The following is a 14,578-nucleotide window of genomic DNA, read 5'->3' as shown; positions in this document are numbered from 1 at the left end:
ACGAAAGAGGGGGAGGCCTTCAACAAGATGGATTGACACTGTGGCTGCGATGATGGGCTCAAGTATAGCAGGGATTGTGGGGCTGGCGCGGGATCGGGCAGTGTTTCGTTCTGCTGTGCATGTTGTCGCTATGAGTCGGAAATGACTCGACAGCACTTAACAACAACGACAACAAAGGAAATGCCATATCATTTGCCACAATGGTTGTACCATTTTACAGTCCCACCAGCAGTGTACAAGAGTTCCAATCTCTCCACAAGCTTGCCAGTATTTGTTAATTTCTGATTTGTTGAACTTTGCTATTATTGCTGGGGTGAGATGATATCTCATTGTTGTTTTGATTTGCATCTCTTTAATGATTAATGATCGTGAACAATTTCTCATGTGTTTGTTGGCTGCCTGTAGATCCTCTTTGGTCAAATGCCTGTTCAAGTCTTTTACCCATTTGTGAATTGGGTTACTTGTCTTTTTGGTGTTGAGGTGTTGAAGTTTTATACAGATTTTGGAGATAAGTCCTTTATCAGATATGTCATAGGCAAATATTTTCTCCCAGTCTGTAGGTTCTCTTTTTACCCTTTTGATGAAGTCTTTCGATGAGCATAAGAACTTAATTTTTAAAAGGTCCCAGTCATCTGGCTTCTCTTCTATCTCCTGCACATTTTGGGTTATGCTTGACAGTCTATTTATGCCATAAATTAGGGCTCCCAGATTTGCCCCTATTTTATCTTCAAGAATTTTTTATTTTTGGATCTTACATTTAAGTCTTTGATCCAGCTTGAGTTTGTTTTTGTGTATAGGATGAAGTATGGGTCTTTTTTCATTTTTTTGCAAATGGATATCCAGTTTTGCCAGCACCATTTGTTAAAGAGGCCATCTCTTCCCCATTTAGTGGGTTTTGGACCTTTGTTCAAGATCAGTTGTCCATAGATGGATGGGTCTATATCTGGACTTTTGATTCTGTTCCATTGGTCTATCTGTCTGTCATTGTACCAATACCATGCTGTTTTGACTACTGTGGCTATATAGTAGTTCTTAAGATCTGGGTGTGTGAGACCTCCCACTTTGTTTTTCTTCTTAAGAAGTGTTCTGCTTATTCAAGGTCTCTTTCCTTTCCATATGAAATTAGTAATAAGTTTTTCCATGTCCTTAAAAAATTCTGTTGACATCTCGGTCAGGATTGCATTAAATGTATAGATTGCTTTAGGTAGTATAGACATTTTCCCAATGTTTAGTCTACCTATCCACGAATAAGGCATTGTTGTTGTTGTTATGTGCCATCAAGTCGGACCCAACTCATAGCGACCCCTCTTTGGGTTTCCGAGGCAGTATCACTATAGAAGTAGATTGCCTAACCTTCCTTCCGAGGAGTGGATGGTGGGTTTGAACTGCCAGGCTTCTGGTTAGCAGTCAAATGCCTTAGACACTACACCACCAGAGTTCTCCATGAACAAGGTAGGTTCTTCCATTTATGTAGTGCCCTTGTTGTCTCTTGTAGCAGTGTTTTATAGTTTTCTCTATATAGATCTTTTGTGTCTCTGGTGTGTTTGTTCCTAGATAATTTATCTTTTTTGTAGCTATAATAAATGGTATTGTTTCCCTTATTTCTTTTTCAGAGGACTCTTTGCTGGTGTAGAGAAATCCAGCTGATTTTTGTGTGTTGATCTTGTATCCTGCCACTTTGCTGAACCTCTCTATAAATTCCAGTAGTTTTTTTTTTTTTTAACTGAGTCCCTTGGGTTTACTATGTATAGGATCATATCATCTTCAAATAGAGATAGTTTTAATTCCTCTTTGCCAATTTGTATGCCTTTTATTTCTCTTTCTTGCCTTATTTCCCTGGCCAGGACTTCCAATACAATGTTAAGTAGAAGTGGTGATAGAGGGCATCCCTGTCTGGTTCCCATTCGTAAGGGGAATGCCTTGAGTCTTTCTCCATTAATAATGATGTTGGCTATTGGTTTTGCATTTATACCCTTTATTATGTTGAGGAATTTTCCTTCTATACCTATTTTGCTGAGAGTTCTAAATAGGAATGGATGTTGGATTTTATCAAATTTTATCAATTGACCCTGCATCAATTGATATAATCATATGGTTCTTTTCCTTTGTTTTGTTTATGTGGTGGATTACATTGATTGATTTTTTGATGTTGAACCACCCTTGTAAACCTGGTATGAAAGCCACTTGGTCTGGGTGTTTTAATTTTTTGATATGTTGTTGGATTCTTTTGGCCAGGATTTTGTTAAAGATTTTTGCGCCTATGTTCATGAGTGATATTCGTCCGTAGTTTTCCTTTCTAGTGGTATCTTTCCTTGGTTTTGGAATTAGTGTTATGCTTGCTTCATAAAATGAGTTTGGGAATTTTCTATCTTTTTCTATGTTCTGGAATAGCTTGAATAGCATAGGTGTCAACTCTTCTCTGAATATTTAATAGAATTCTCCAGTGAAGCCATCAGGGCCAGGGCTTTTCTTTGTGGGAAGTTTCGTATGACCTGTTTAATTTCTTCCCTTGTTATGGGTCTGTTCAAGCTTTCTGTCTCTGAGTGAGATAGTTTAAGTAGGTCTTGTGAGTCTAGAAACTTGTCCATCTCTTCTAGGTTCTCAAATCTATTGGTGTACAGTTTTTCATAATATTCTGTCAGTATCTTTTTAATTTCATTGGTTCTGTTGTGATGACACCATTTTCGTGATTTGGATCTTGTCTTTCTTTTTTTTTTTTGTTAGCTCTGCCAATGGTTTATCAATTTTATTAATCTTTTGAAAGAACCAGCTCTTTGTTTTGTTGATTTTCTCTATGGTTTTTTTATTTTCTGTTTCATTTATTTCTACTCTGATCTTTATTATTTCCTTTCTTCTAGATACTGTAGGATTCTTTTGTTGTTCTATTTCTATTTGTTGGGTTGATGAATTAGAGTGTTGATTTTGTTTATTTCCTCTTTTTTGATGTATGCATTTATTGCTATAAATGGTCCTTTGAGTACTGCTTTCCTTGAGTCCCACAGGTTTTGGTATGATGTATCTTCATTCTCATTTGTTTCTAGGAATTTTTTTTATTTCAGATTTTATCTGTTCTGTTACCCAATATTTCTTGAGCAATGACTCATTCAACTTCCATATGTTTGATGCTTTTTCCTTTCTCTTCCTATTATTAATTTCTAGTTTTATAGCATTGTGGTCCAAGAAGATGCTTTGCAGTATTTCAATGTTTTTGAATTTATTGAGGCTTGTTTTATGTCCTAGCACATGGTCTATTCTGGACAAGGATTCTTGTGCACTGGATAAGAATGTGAATTGTGTTTTTGTTGGGTGAAATGCTCTGTATATGTCTGTGAGGTCGAGTTGGTTGATTGTACTGTTGAATTCTTCTGTATCCTTGTTGAGTTTTTTTCCAGTTGACCTGTCCCTTTTTGAAAGTGGCATGTTAAAATCTCCCACTACTATTGTAGAGTTGTCTATCATCCCTTTTAATTCAGTTCATATTTGCTTTACGTATCTTGGAGCATTTTCATTGGGTGCATGAATATTTATTATTGTACCGTCTTCTTTGTCAATTGACCCTTTCAGCATCATATAATGTCCTTCCTTATCTCTTATGTGTCTTTCACCTTAATGTCTATTTTATCAGAGATCAATATTGCTACACCTGCCTTTTTCTGGTTTTCATTGGCTTGGTATATTCTTTTCATCCCTTAACTCTTAATTTGTTTTTATCTATGTGTCTAAGGTGGGTCTTTTGTAGGCAGCATATCAATGGGTCTTCTTTTCTTATCCAATCTGGCACTCTGTTTCTCTTGATAGGTGCATTTAGTCCATTCACATTGAATGTAATTAGTAATAGGTATGAATTGATTGCTGTCATTCTATTGTGCTTTTTTTTTGTTGTGATGTTGGTGATTTTATGGTCCATATATTTTTCTGTCCTGAGTTTGGTTTGTTGGCTAATGCTTTTCCCCTTTTCTTCTTTATAGTTTTTTTTGTGTTGATTAAACCCATATGTTTTGCTTCCTTCTGGATTTGCTTAGAAGAATTGTTACTTTTCTCTTTGGTTACCTTGGAGTATATTTTTGTCTCTACATTTTTAGAACAGTGTGTACTGTAAAGACATTGTCCTGTTTTCCTCTCCATTTGAGGGTCTGTACCTAGAAGTCTTATTCCCTCTGCTAGGTTAGTTGCTGTTGTGTGCTGAATGAGTTCCTTGGTTTTTAAGGTAGAATGTTTTATGGTCTTATTATGAGTATTTCTGGTTTGGTTTTAAAGTTGATGTCACATATCCTGGTTTTGTTGATCGCTGTTGTGGGTTCTCTATTGGTAGGATTTCCTTAAACATTTCTTGTAGGGGTTGGTCTGGTTTTCACACAGTCTCTTAATTCCTGCTTATCTGAGAATGCCTTGATTTCACCCTCATATTTGATGGATAATTTGGCTGGATATAGGATTCTTGGTTGGAAGTTCTTTTCCTTCAGAGTTTTATATATGCCATCTCATTGCCTTCTTGTCTGCATGGTTTCTGCTGAGTAATCGGAGCTCAGACTAACCATTTGATTATTATAAGTAATATTTATTTTTTCCTGGGTAGCTCTCAAAATTTTTTCTTTGTCTTTGGTTTTGGAAAGTTTGATTATAATATGTCTTTGTGTTTTTCTCTTGGTATCTACCTTGTGTGGGGTTCTATGAGCTTCTTGGACAAATATCTTTTCTTCCTTCATGATATGAGGGAAGTTTTCTGTTAGCAGGCCTTCCACAATTTTCTCAGTGGTCTTTTTTGCCTCTTCTTGCTCTGGAATTCCAATGAGTCTAATATTGTTTCTTCTCATGTCATCGCATATAATTCTTAGGCTCTCTTCATTTCTCTTAAATCTTTGTTCTGATTTTTCTTCATACAGGCTAGTGTCTAGGGATTTGTCTTCTAGTTGGGATATGCATTCTTCAGCCAGTTCTAACCTACTCTTTTGTGGTTCTACTGTGTTGTGTAATTCTGTCATTTTGGTATTCATTGTCTGCATTTCAGTGTTCATCTTCTGAATTTCTAACTACTGTTTTTGTTTAAGTTCTGATTGTGTATTAATTTTAATATTCTGTTCCTGAATCATTTTCCTAAGTTCCTCCATGGAACTGTCTGTGTTCTTCTTGTTTCTGTTTGGGGTTTTCTTAAGCTCTTGTATAGCTCTATAAACATATTTTCTAAATTCCTTCTTGGATAATTCTATTGCCTCCTCATCCTCCATTTATAATGAGACCTTTGTTTGTGGTTTTGCTTCTGATGCCTTGTCTTTTTTTTTGTTGTTTGTGTATTTTGAGGTTGCCTGTTGTTTCCTAGACATTTTGAGGTTGTCTTTAACTGTTGGTTACATGTTGATTTGTTTTGTCTTGGTTATATGATTTAATATTTTGAAAAGGTGACTGGTATATTTCATTTTATTTAGTTATTAATTCAGGTATGCTGGGTCACTCTGCAGTTTTCTTTGTGCTGGTTGAGTCACTGTGAGGAATGTGGATAAGGGTTTCTGTTTGTCGAAAAGAGGGTTTAGAGTTCAAACCGGGAGGTTTTATGCTGGCTGAATGTGGTTTCTTCTATTGGGTAAGTGAGAAGATGAGAGTGGAAAAAAGAAAGCTGCTTTTTGCTAGGGACAGTTTCTAGGGCTTTGAGCAGACTGCCACTGATGACATTTTACTGTTACTCACAAGCCCATGGTGCAATTTCAGAAAATATTCCAGTTGTTGGGAGGTCACTGCTCTCTGCCAAGCTCAGACACATGCAAAATACCCCCACTCCCAAGGCCCCTCGGTGCCAAAAGGCCAACCCCAGGCCACTTCCCGGCTCTGCGATCTATTGCATAGATGTTTTCTCTCTCCACCCTGCCTATCCAAGGCGCTGGCTCAACCTGCCCAAACCACGATCAGCTTGGGAGTTTGAGAGACTGCCCACCTGTGGCGCCAAAGATGTGCTCAGCTTCAACTGCACTGGAATTGGGACAATGCCTATTAGGAATCTATGGTCCCAATATTAGTGATAAAGTCATGCTGACACCTCTCGGTGCCACTAAGCTGACCCAAGCCTTTTCAGTGACCCACTGAGGGGGGAGCGAGCCAACCCTCCTAGGACACCAGTGGGCTCTCTGCTTGGGATTCAGTGGTGCTGGATGTACCCATTTTCACCTAGTCAAACCCAAGTGACTGATAAAATTAGGTGCTGAAGGTCGATCCTTGTGGTGATCGCTGGTATGCTGGTGTGGTCCCTGTTATGCTGATATGGGGTGGCTTCTGCCTTGATCCAGGGGGGTCTCGGATGGCCATTCTGGGCTGCCGATCGGTCCTCCAGGGAAGTCTCTAATGGCCTTTCTCAACTGCCTGTCCGTGTTTCACAGAGTAGATCCACTTTGTTTTTTTCTCCTGTAACTTTCCTCTAATTCTTCTCCTCTTAGTTTGGTGCACTCTGACTCAGTGAGCTGTTCAGAGCACCAAAATCCCTAATTCAAACTGCTGTACCTAGTTTTTCAAGCACTAAGTTGCTAGAGGAAAATAGCATGGTGATTACTGACGAGACTCCATTTTTCAAGTGATGTGATTTTTAACCACATTTTAAAGAATCACTTTGATGACTTTATTAATAATTGTTGTTGTTGCAGTACATAAAAATCTTGTTCTGCAGTCTACTTTGGTGAGTAAGTACTGGGTCTTAAAAGCTTATGAGTAGTCATCTAAGATGCAACTATTGGCCTCCTCTCGTCTGGAGCAGAGCATAGTGAAGAAAGTCAAGGTCATCTGGAAATAATTAGTCCAAGGATAAGATAGACCACGAGGACCTCAGCTTTCATGACACCAAGACCAGAAGAACTAGATGTTGCCCAGCAACCAATGCCAACCGCTCAGAAAAGGATTAAAACTAGTGATCCTGGATAGAGTGAAAGGAAAAATGTGAAAGAAAATTCAAAAACACAAAAATGACCACAATTACTGGTTGAATAGATACTGGTGGAACCCCTGAGACTATGGTCCTGGGTTACCCTTTGGACCTGGAAATGGACTGATTTCCATGGATTGGCTCTCAGCTCAACAGTAGAAAAACCTACAAGTGGAACACCTACCCCAAGAAAATGCACCCACCTACTCTATGCAACCCTTAGATCTATCAGCCATGAGACATCAGAGGAGCAGCATTCACATAGAGGGAAAGTTGGATAGACAGGAATGCATGGATAAGAAAGGCACAGGGAGCAATTAGTCACAGGAAGAAGGGGGGAGAATTTTTCATGGTTGGGGAGGGTAATCAGGGACCATGAAATAAAATGTGCATGAAGTATTGAATTTAAAACAAATCTGCTATGTAAATTTGCACTCCATGAGCAATAAAAAAAAAAAAAAAAAAAGAAAAGAAATTACAGTAGAGAGACTTCCAGAAAGGTGGCAGAATTGCCAGACAAGCTACACAGACCTTCTTCAATAAAGAAAAGAGAAACCAATTGACACAGATTCAGAAGATAATCCTGGAGCCCTGAGACTTTGAAAGGAAGGATACAGAAGTGAATTAAATACCAACTAGTAGAAGAACCTGAATGAAAACAGTGAGTAAGGAGAAAAATGGAGGTGTGGACTGTCAGCTGTCCTGATGGTATGGACAGCTTGAATATTTCCAAGTAATGTTAGGACCTGAGAATTAACCTAAAAATTGGCCTGGCTCCTCAAGGGCTTCATGGACTACCGCATGGGTTAGCTGATGATTGACAAGGGAAACAGCAAAGAAGGAAACAAACTGAGATGTGATTTTTGGCTATCTGGAGGGTGCAGTCATTTTGAATGTTTACACGTGGTGGCCATTTTGGATATTTGAAGTGACAGCATTCTTCTTCAGATTCCAGGGACCTACGAATAAGCTTTGCTTGTCAAAGACAGCACAGACATATGGGAGGCTGATGACTGGAAAGGAGACAGGTAGTGGGTGTATAAGTGCTGCCAACTACTGAACAGAGGAGCACAGTACCCTGCTTACTCAGATACATCCAAACAAAACAAAGAAAATGAAAATCTTGGGTGAATCACTCCAACATACAATCCCCAGTTAAATATAAACACAAAAACATCACAATGTCTCAGAAACCACAGACCATGACAGTCCACACAAAGAAGCAAGATAAAGCATTAGAAATAAGGAAGCAGGATACAGACCTATAACACATCCCTGAGGAAGAAACAGCATTGGAACTCTCTGATAAGGAATTCAAAAGAATTGTATTTAGGTACCTTTAATGGGTTGACAAAAAGATCAAGGAAAACACTGACAAAATTAAGGAAAACACCAAAAAACCCTAGAACAATTTCAAAAGACAATACAAGAACAAAATCCCAAAATAAATGAAAAATTAGAAATGATACAAAATTTACAGGTAGAAATGCAGAAGATTAATAGTAAATTTTCAGGAATAGATAATACATTGAATGAGCAAAGGAGTGGATTTGAATTAATGGAAGACAGAATTAATGAGATTGAAGAAAAATACCTGAATACTTCTTTGGAAAGGGATCAATCAGAAAAAAGATCAAAACCAAATGAAAAAACCCTAAAGTTCATGTGGATTAGAAACAAATGATCAAAAGGAATAACCTATGTGTAATCAGAATTCCAGAACAAGAAGAGAAAAGAAAATGGAAGAGAAAATTGTTGAAGATTTGTTGGAAGAGAATTTCCTTGATATGATGAAAGATGAGAATGTATTCATTCAAGAAATCCAATGATCTTCAAACAGGATAGACCCTAAAAGAAAATCACCAAGACATATCATCATCAAACTCACCAAAACCAAAGAGAAAGAAAGAATCCGGAAAGTGGCATGGGAAAAATGAAAAGTTACCTACAAAGGGCAACCAATAAGACTCAGCTCTGATTTCTCAGCAGAAACAATACAGACAAGAAGGCAATGGGGTGGTATATGTAAAACCCTGAAAGAAAAAAAAAAATTCCAATCAAGAATTATATACCTGGCAAAATTGTCCCTCAAATATGATGGTGAAAGTAGTACACTTCCAGATAAGCAGAAATTAAAGGAATTTCTTAAAACCAGACCAACCTTACAAGAGATGCTAAAGGGAGTCCTTTGAACAGAAAAGCAACAACAGCAAACACCAACCTACCGTTAACACACATGATGACATAATCCAGAAACCAATCCAGTTATGGAAGTATCCAAAGTAAATAAGCCTACAAGATTGTCAACAGGGAATCAGGGTTATGTCACAACAGAACCAACAGAAAGTAAAAGCATAATATTAGAATACTATGAAGAACTATATTCCAACACAATAGAAAATCTAGAAGAAATGGACAGATTTCTAGAAACATACTACTTACCTAAACTAATAAAGACTGAGGTAAAAAATTTGAACTGACTCCCAATAAAAGAAGAAATAGAACAGGTCATAAAAAATTTACCAACAACAAAAAAGCCCTGGCCAAGACTATTTCACTGGAGAATTCTACCAAACGTTCAGAGAAAAACTGACACCAATGCTACTCAAATATTCCCAAACATAGAAAATGATGGAATCTTCCAAAATACATTTTATGAAGTAAGCATAACCTGGATACCAAAACCAGGCAAAGACATCACTAAAATAGAATACTACAGACCAATATTCCTCATGAATATAGACACCAAAATCATCAACAAAATCCTAGCCAATAGACTCCACCAACAAATAATTAAAAAAACAAAACAAAACAAAAAAACATTATGACCAAGTGGGGCTCATACCAGATATGCAAGGATGGTTCAACATTAGATAAACAGTCAATGTCATCCATGACATAAATAAAACAAAGGAAAAGAACCACATGATCATATCAATAGATGCAGAAAAGGCATTTGATAAGATCCAACACCCATTCCTGATAAAAACTCCCAGAAAGACAGGAATAGAAGGGAAAGTCCTCAACATAATGAAGGACTTATATACAAAACCAACAGCCAACAATATTCTCAATGGAGAGAGACTGGAACCATTCCCTTTGTGAACAGGAACCAGACAAGGATGCCCTGTATCACCACCTTCTAGTCAGCATTATATTGGAAGTCCGAGCCAGGGCAATAAGCAAGAAAGGGAAATCAAGGCATCCAAATTGGTAAGGAAGAAGTTCAACTATCCCTATTTGGTGATGATATAATTCTATACATAGAATACCCAAGAATCTCAGCAAAAAAATCTACTGGAACTAATTGAGAGATTTAGCGCAGTCGTGGGATACGATATCAACATACAAAAATCAGTTGGATTCCTCTGCACCAGCAAAGAAATTACTGAAAAGGAAATAAAGAAATCAATACCATTTACAATAGCTACCAAAATAAAATATTTGGGAATAAATGGCACTAGGGACACAAAAGACTTGTACAAAGAAAATAACAAAAGACTACTTCAAGAAACCATAAGAGATCTACATAAATGGAAAAACATACCATGCTCATGGATAAGACTGAACATTGTGAAAATGTCAGTACTGCTCAAAGCAATCTATACATTAAATGCAATCCCAATCCAGATCCCATCAACATTCTTTAAGGATGTGGAAAAACCAGTCACTAACTTTATATGGAAAAGGAAAGAGACCTTGCACCAGCAAAGCACTGTTGAAGAAGAAAAACAAAGTAGGTGGTCTCACACTGCCAGATCTCAAAACCTATTATACAGCCACAGTAGTCAAAACATCCTGGTACTGGAACAGATATATAGACCAATGGAATAGAATTGAGAACCCAGAAATAGATCAACTGATCTATGGTCAGCTGATTTTTGATAAAGGGCTGAAATCCATTAAATGGGGAAGAGAATATTTGTTTAATAAATGGTGGTGGCAAAACAGGATATCCATTTGCAGACAAATGAAACAAGATCTGTACCTCACACCATACACAAAAACTAACTCTAGATGAATTAAAGACTTAAATGTGAAACCTAAAAGTATAAAGTTCCTCGAGGAAAAAATAGGGGCAAATTTAAAGGCCCTAACTTATGACATAAATAGACTGTCAAGCATAACCCAAAATGCACAAACAGCAGAAGATAATCTAGATGAATGGGACCTTCTCAAAATTAAATTTTTATGTGCTTCCAAAGATTTCTCCAAATGGTCAAAAGAGAACCTACTGATTGGCAATGACATATCCCTAAAATTTATAGAAAATACCTTAACAACAAAAAGACAAAGAATCCAGTTAAAAAATGGGCAGATGACATGGATAGACACTTCACCAAAGAGGATATTCAGGCAACCAACAACACATGAACAAATGTTCATGATCATTAGCCATTAGAGAGATGCAAATCAAGACAGTGATGAGATACCATTTGGCCCCAGCACTAATAGCAAAGTTCAACAAGATAGAAAATAACAAATGCTGGAGAGGATGTGGAGAGATTGGGACTCTCATTTGATGAGAGTGGGACTGTCAAATGATACAACCACTGTGGAAGGCAGTATAATGATTTCTTAAAAAGTTGGAATTAGAAATATTGTTTGATCCAGCAGTATCATTACTAGGTATATATCCTAAAAAATGAGAGGGAGGACACAAACAGTTACATGCATATCCATGTTAATTGCAGCACTATTTACAATAGCAAAAAGATGGAAGTGACCTAGGTACCCATCAACAGAAGAATGGATAAGCAAACTATGTTACATACACACAATGGAATACTATGCAACATTAAAGAATAATGTAGATCTGCAAAATGCAGAGTCTGGATGAATTTGGAGGACATTATGCTGAGTGAAATAAGTTAACCACAGAAGGACATGTATTGTATTAGTTCATTATTGTAAAAAGTCAAGGAAAGGTTTATATATGGAAGCAAATTTTCTTTATTGGTTACCAGGCATGGGAGGGGAGGGGAGGACACACTGCAAAAAGAAAAAAAATTAAATATTGTTTCATGGGCTAAATAGAAATGAAATAGTTAATGTTTAATGAATACCCGTTTCTCATTGGTAAGTCTAATCTATCTAGCACAATATAAAAATAAGTTTGTTTCATGAAAAAAAAATTGTTATTGATATTAGTTGCCATTGAGTTGATTTTGATGCAGGGAATTCCTGTGTATACAGAGTAAAACTGCTCTCCACATTGTTTTTAGTGCTGTGTCCTTTCAGAAGCAGATCACCAGGCCTGTCTCTCAAGGCACTTCTGGGAAGTATTCGAACCCCCAAACCTTTTGGCTAGTAGCTGAGCATTTAACTCTTTCTGTAAGAATAGTTTATAGGGTGGACAGCCAAGTCAATTGGCATACCATAGTTCACAAAGCCAAAGTTCTGCAGCCTACTAACCACACCAAACTCACTGCCATCGAGTCAATTTTGACTCATGGCAACTCCCTTTTGGGTTTCTGATGTGGTAAATCTTTATAGAAGTAGATTGCCAAGTCTTCCTTCCACAGAGTGGATGGTAGGTTTGAACCACCAACCTTCTGGTTAGCAGTAAAGTGCCTTAGACACTACACCATGACAGGGGTCTTAAAAACTAACAAGTGACCATCTAAGGTGCAACTAGTGGTCTCTCCTTGCCTAGAGGAAAGAAGAGTGAAAAGAAAACCAAAGACTCAAGGGAACAATTATTCCAAATGACTAATGGACCACTCTAACCTCAGCCTCAATAACCCAGAAACCAGAAGAAGAAGTCAGGTGATGCCTGACTACAAATACCAACCACTCTGAGACCACAGAGGAAGAGAAAAATATAGAACAAAATTAAAAATCATGAAAAGGACAAGACTTAGTACTCTGGGAGACTGGTGGAACCCTTGAGACTGTGGCCCTTAGACAATCTTCCAACCTGGAACTGAACTTACCCCCAGGGATCACCTTGCAGCCAAACAACACATAGGCCTGTAAAGTGAACAATAACAATCGTGAGGAACATACTCCTCAGGATAATCAACCATATGAGACCAAAAGGGTAGTGTTTGCCCACAAACAAAGCTCTGATGGCAGGAAGGAGCAGGAAAGAAGGACAAATGGAAATGGGGAACCAGGGAGGAAATGGGAAGAATGCTATTACATTAAGGCAATTGCAACTAATGTTATAAAGTAAAATGTGTATCAATTGCTTAATGAAAAACCAATTTGCTCTATAAAATTTCATCCAAACCTACAACAGTGTATAGGAAGTTGAAGGAAGAAGTAGGGAAATTAGTTGGGAGACTCTGGCAATAGCACAATAATCTTGGACCAATGGGAGATACTGAGGCATTATTTTTTACTTAGAATTTCTTTTTCTATCCTACTGGAAGTGGGTTTAGCAGGTGAAAGTTGTAAAGTATCTATGCCTTGAGGTTATGAGATGGGGAGACATCCAGAATTAGTGCTATGTTTATACCAGCCAGAAACCAATGTATGAACTATGTGAGTATGCTAATTTAAAGACCCTAATTTTTTAATTCAGAAGTCATATGATCAGTGAGATGGTCATCTGCTACAATGCTTTGTCCACCTAATGGGTGCTCAGTTACCTGCTGCTTGTTTTATTTATTGATCTCAAGATGAGATTTCTGAATACCTTGGATTTTTGTTTGTTGTACTAATGAAAATTTTAAAATATTTTTATGAACTTTAAACTGAATGACACTATCTATAACATCTCCTTGTTTTCTCAGTACTGCAGACCTAAGAAGCCATTTTTTCTTTTTAATCTTTCTCTACACACTAAATTTTCAAGTTTGGAGACAGATGAACAATTGTTTCCCTCTCTCCTTTTGGTCTGTGGCTAGTATTATCTGCTTAGCTAGGATCTTAAGTGTGTACTTTTGTCCCATGTTTAGCTCTTCCACCTAAAGTGATCAAAACCAAACCCACTGCTATCGAGTTGATTTGGACTCATAGCGATGCTTTAGGACAAAGAGCTGCCCCATAGGGTTTCTAAGTCTGTAAATCTTTTCAGAAGCACTGCCTCATCTTTCTCCCATGGGGCAGCTGGTGGGTTCAGAACACCAGCCTTTTAGTTAGCAGCTGCATCGTTTCACCACTGCACCACCAGAGCACCTACTTAAAGTGAAATAAGTCATTTATATATTTGCTGGGTTTTCCAAGTCAAATTCTTGGCTTCTCCCATAGTTATTTAATGTTTGGTAGGAAATGTTTCTCCTTAAGCCAAATAATGAGAATATAAAGTTGGCATTTTTCCAGTTCAGCAAACTTCCAAAAGCTGTCTGCCTCAGAAGGGAGATCACAGCTCTGGTACCTATAATTGATTCTCATTTAAATTTGTCATTATGAGCTGAGCAGTGTACCACTAGCAGGTTAATTTATAAAATCTGGTCTTCCGACTCTCTACAGAAAGAAATTGAAGCTCTTCAAGCAAGAATGTCTGTACTGGAAGCAAAAGATGAACAACTGAGGAGAGAGATAGATGAACAGGAGCAGCTGTTGCAGTCGCCTGGCTGTGAATTGGCCGAGCTGGCAGGCATGTTGCCCCTGGGTGAGCTGCGGGAGATGGGCCAGGCTCTGGATGACACCCTGGCCTCAGCCAATCAAGTTCTCTTCGTTGTGGAACCACCAGAAGCCATAAGGAGGTATTTTTTTTTTTTTTTTTTT

The 14,578-nt window shown here is 37.7% G+C and overlaps 1 protein-coding gene across 1 annotated transcript in view; it reads left to right on the top strand.

The window, feature by feature from the left end:
* DISC1 (DISC1 scaffold protein) overlaps positions 1-14,578 on the top strand; it is a 688,592-nt gene that overhangs the window by 190,149 nt on the left and 483,865 nt on the right. The window contains 1 exon segment of the mRNA XM_007938514.1: positions 14,321-14,556. Within this exon segment, the coding sequence (XP_007936705.1) occupies positions 14,321-14,556 (236 nt within the window).

The sequence above is a fragment of the Orycteropus afer genome, unplaced genomic scaffold (assembly GCF_000298275.1).
Source record: "Orycteropus afer afer isolate SDZICR_OR568_19922 unplaced genomic scaffold, OryAfe1.0 scaffold00050, whole genome shotgun sequence".
Classification (NCBI taxonomy): Eukaryota; Metazoa; Chordata; class Mammalia; order Tubulidentata; family Orycteropodidae; genus Orycteropus; species Orycteropus afer.
Note: the sequence above shows the minus strand (reverse complement) of the source record. Positions and strands in the feature narration are given on the sequence as shown.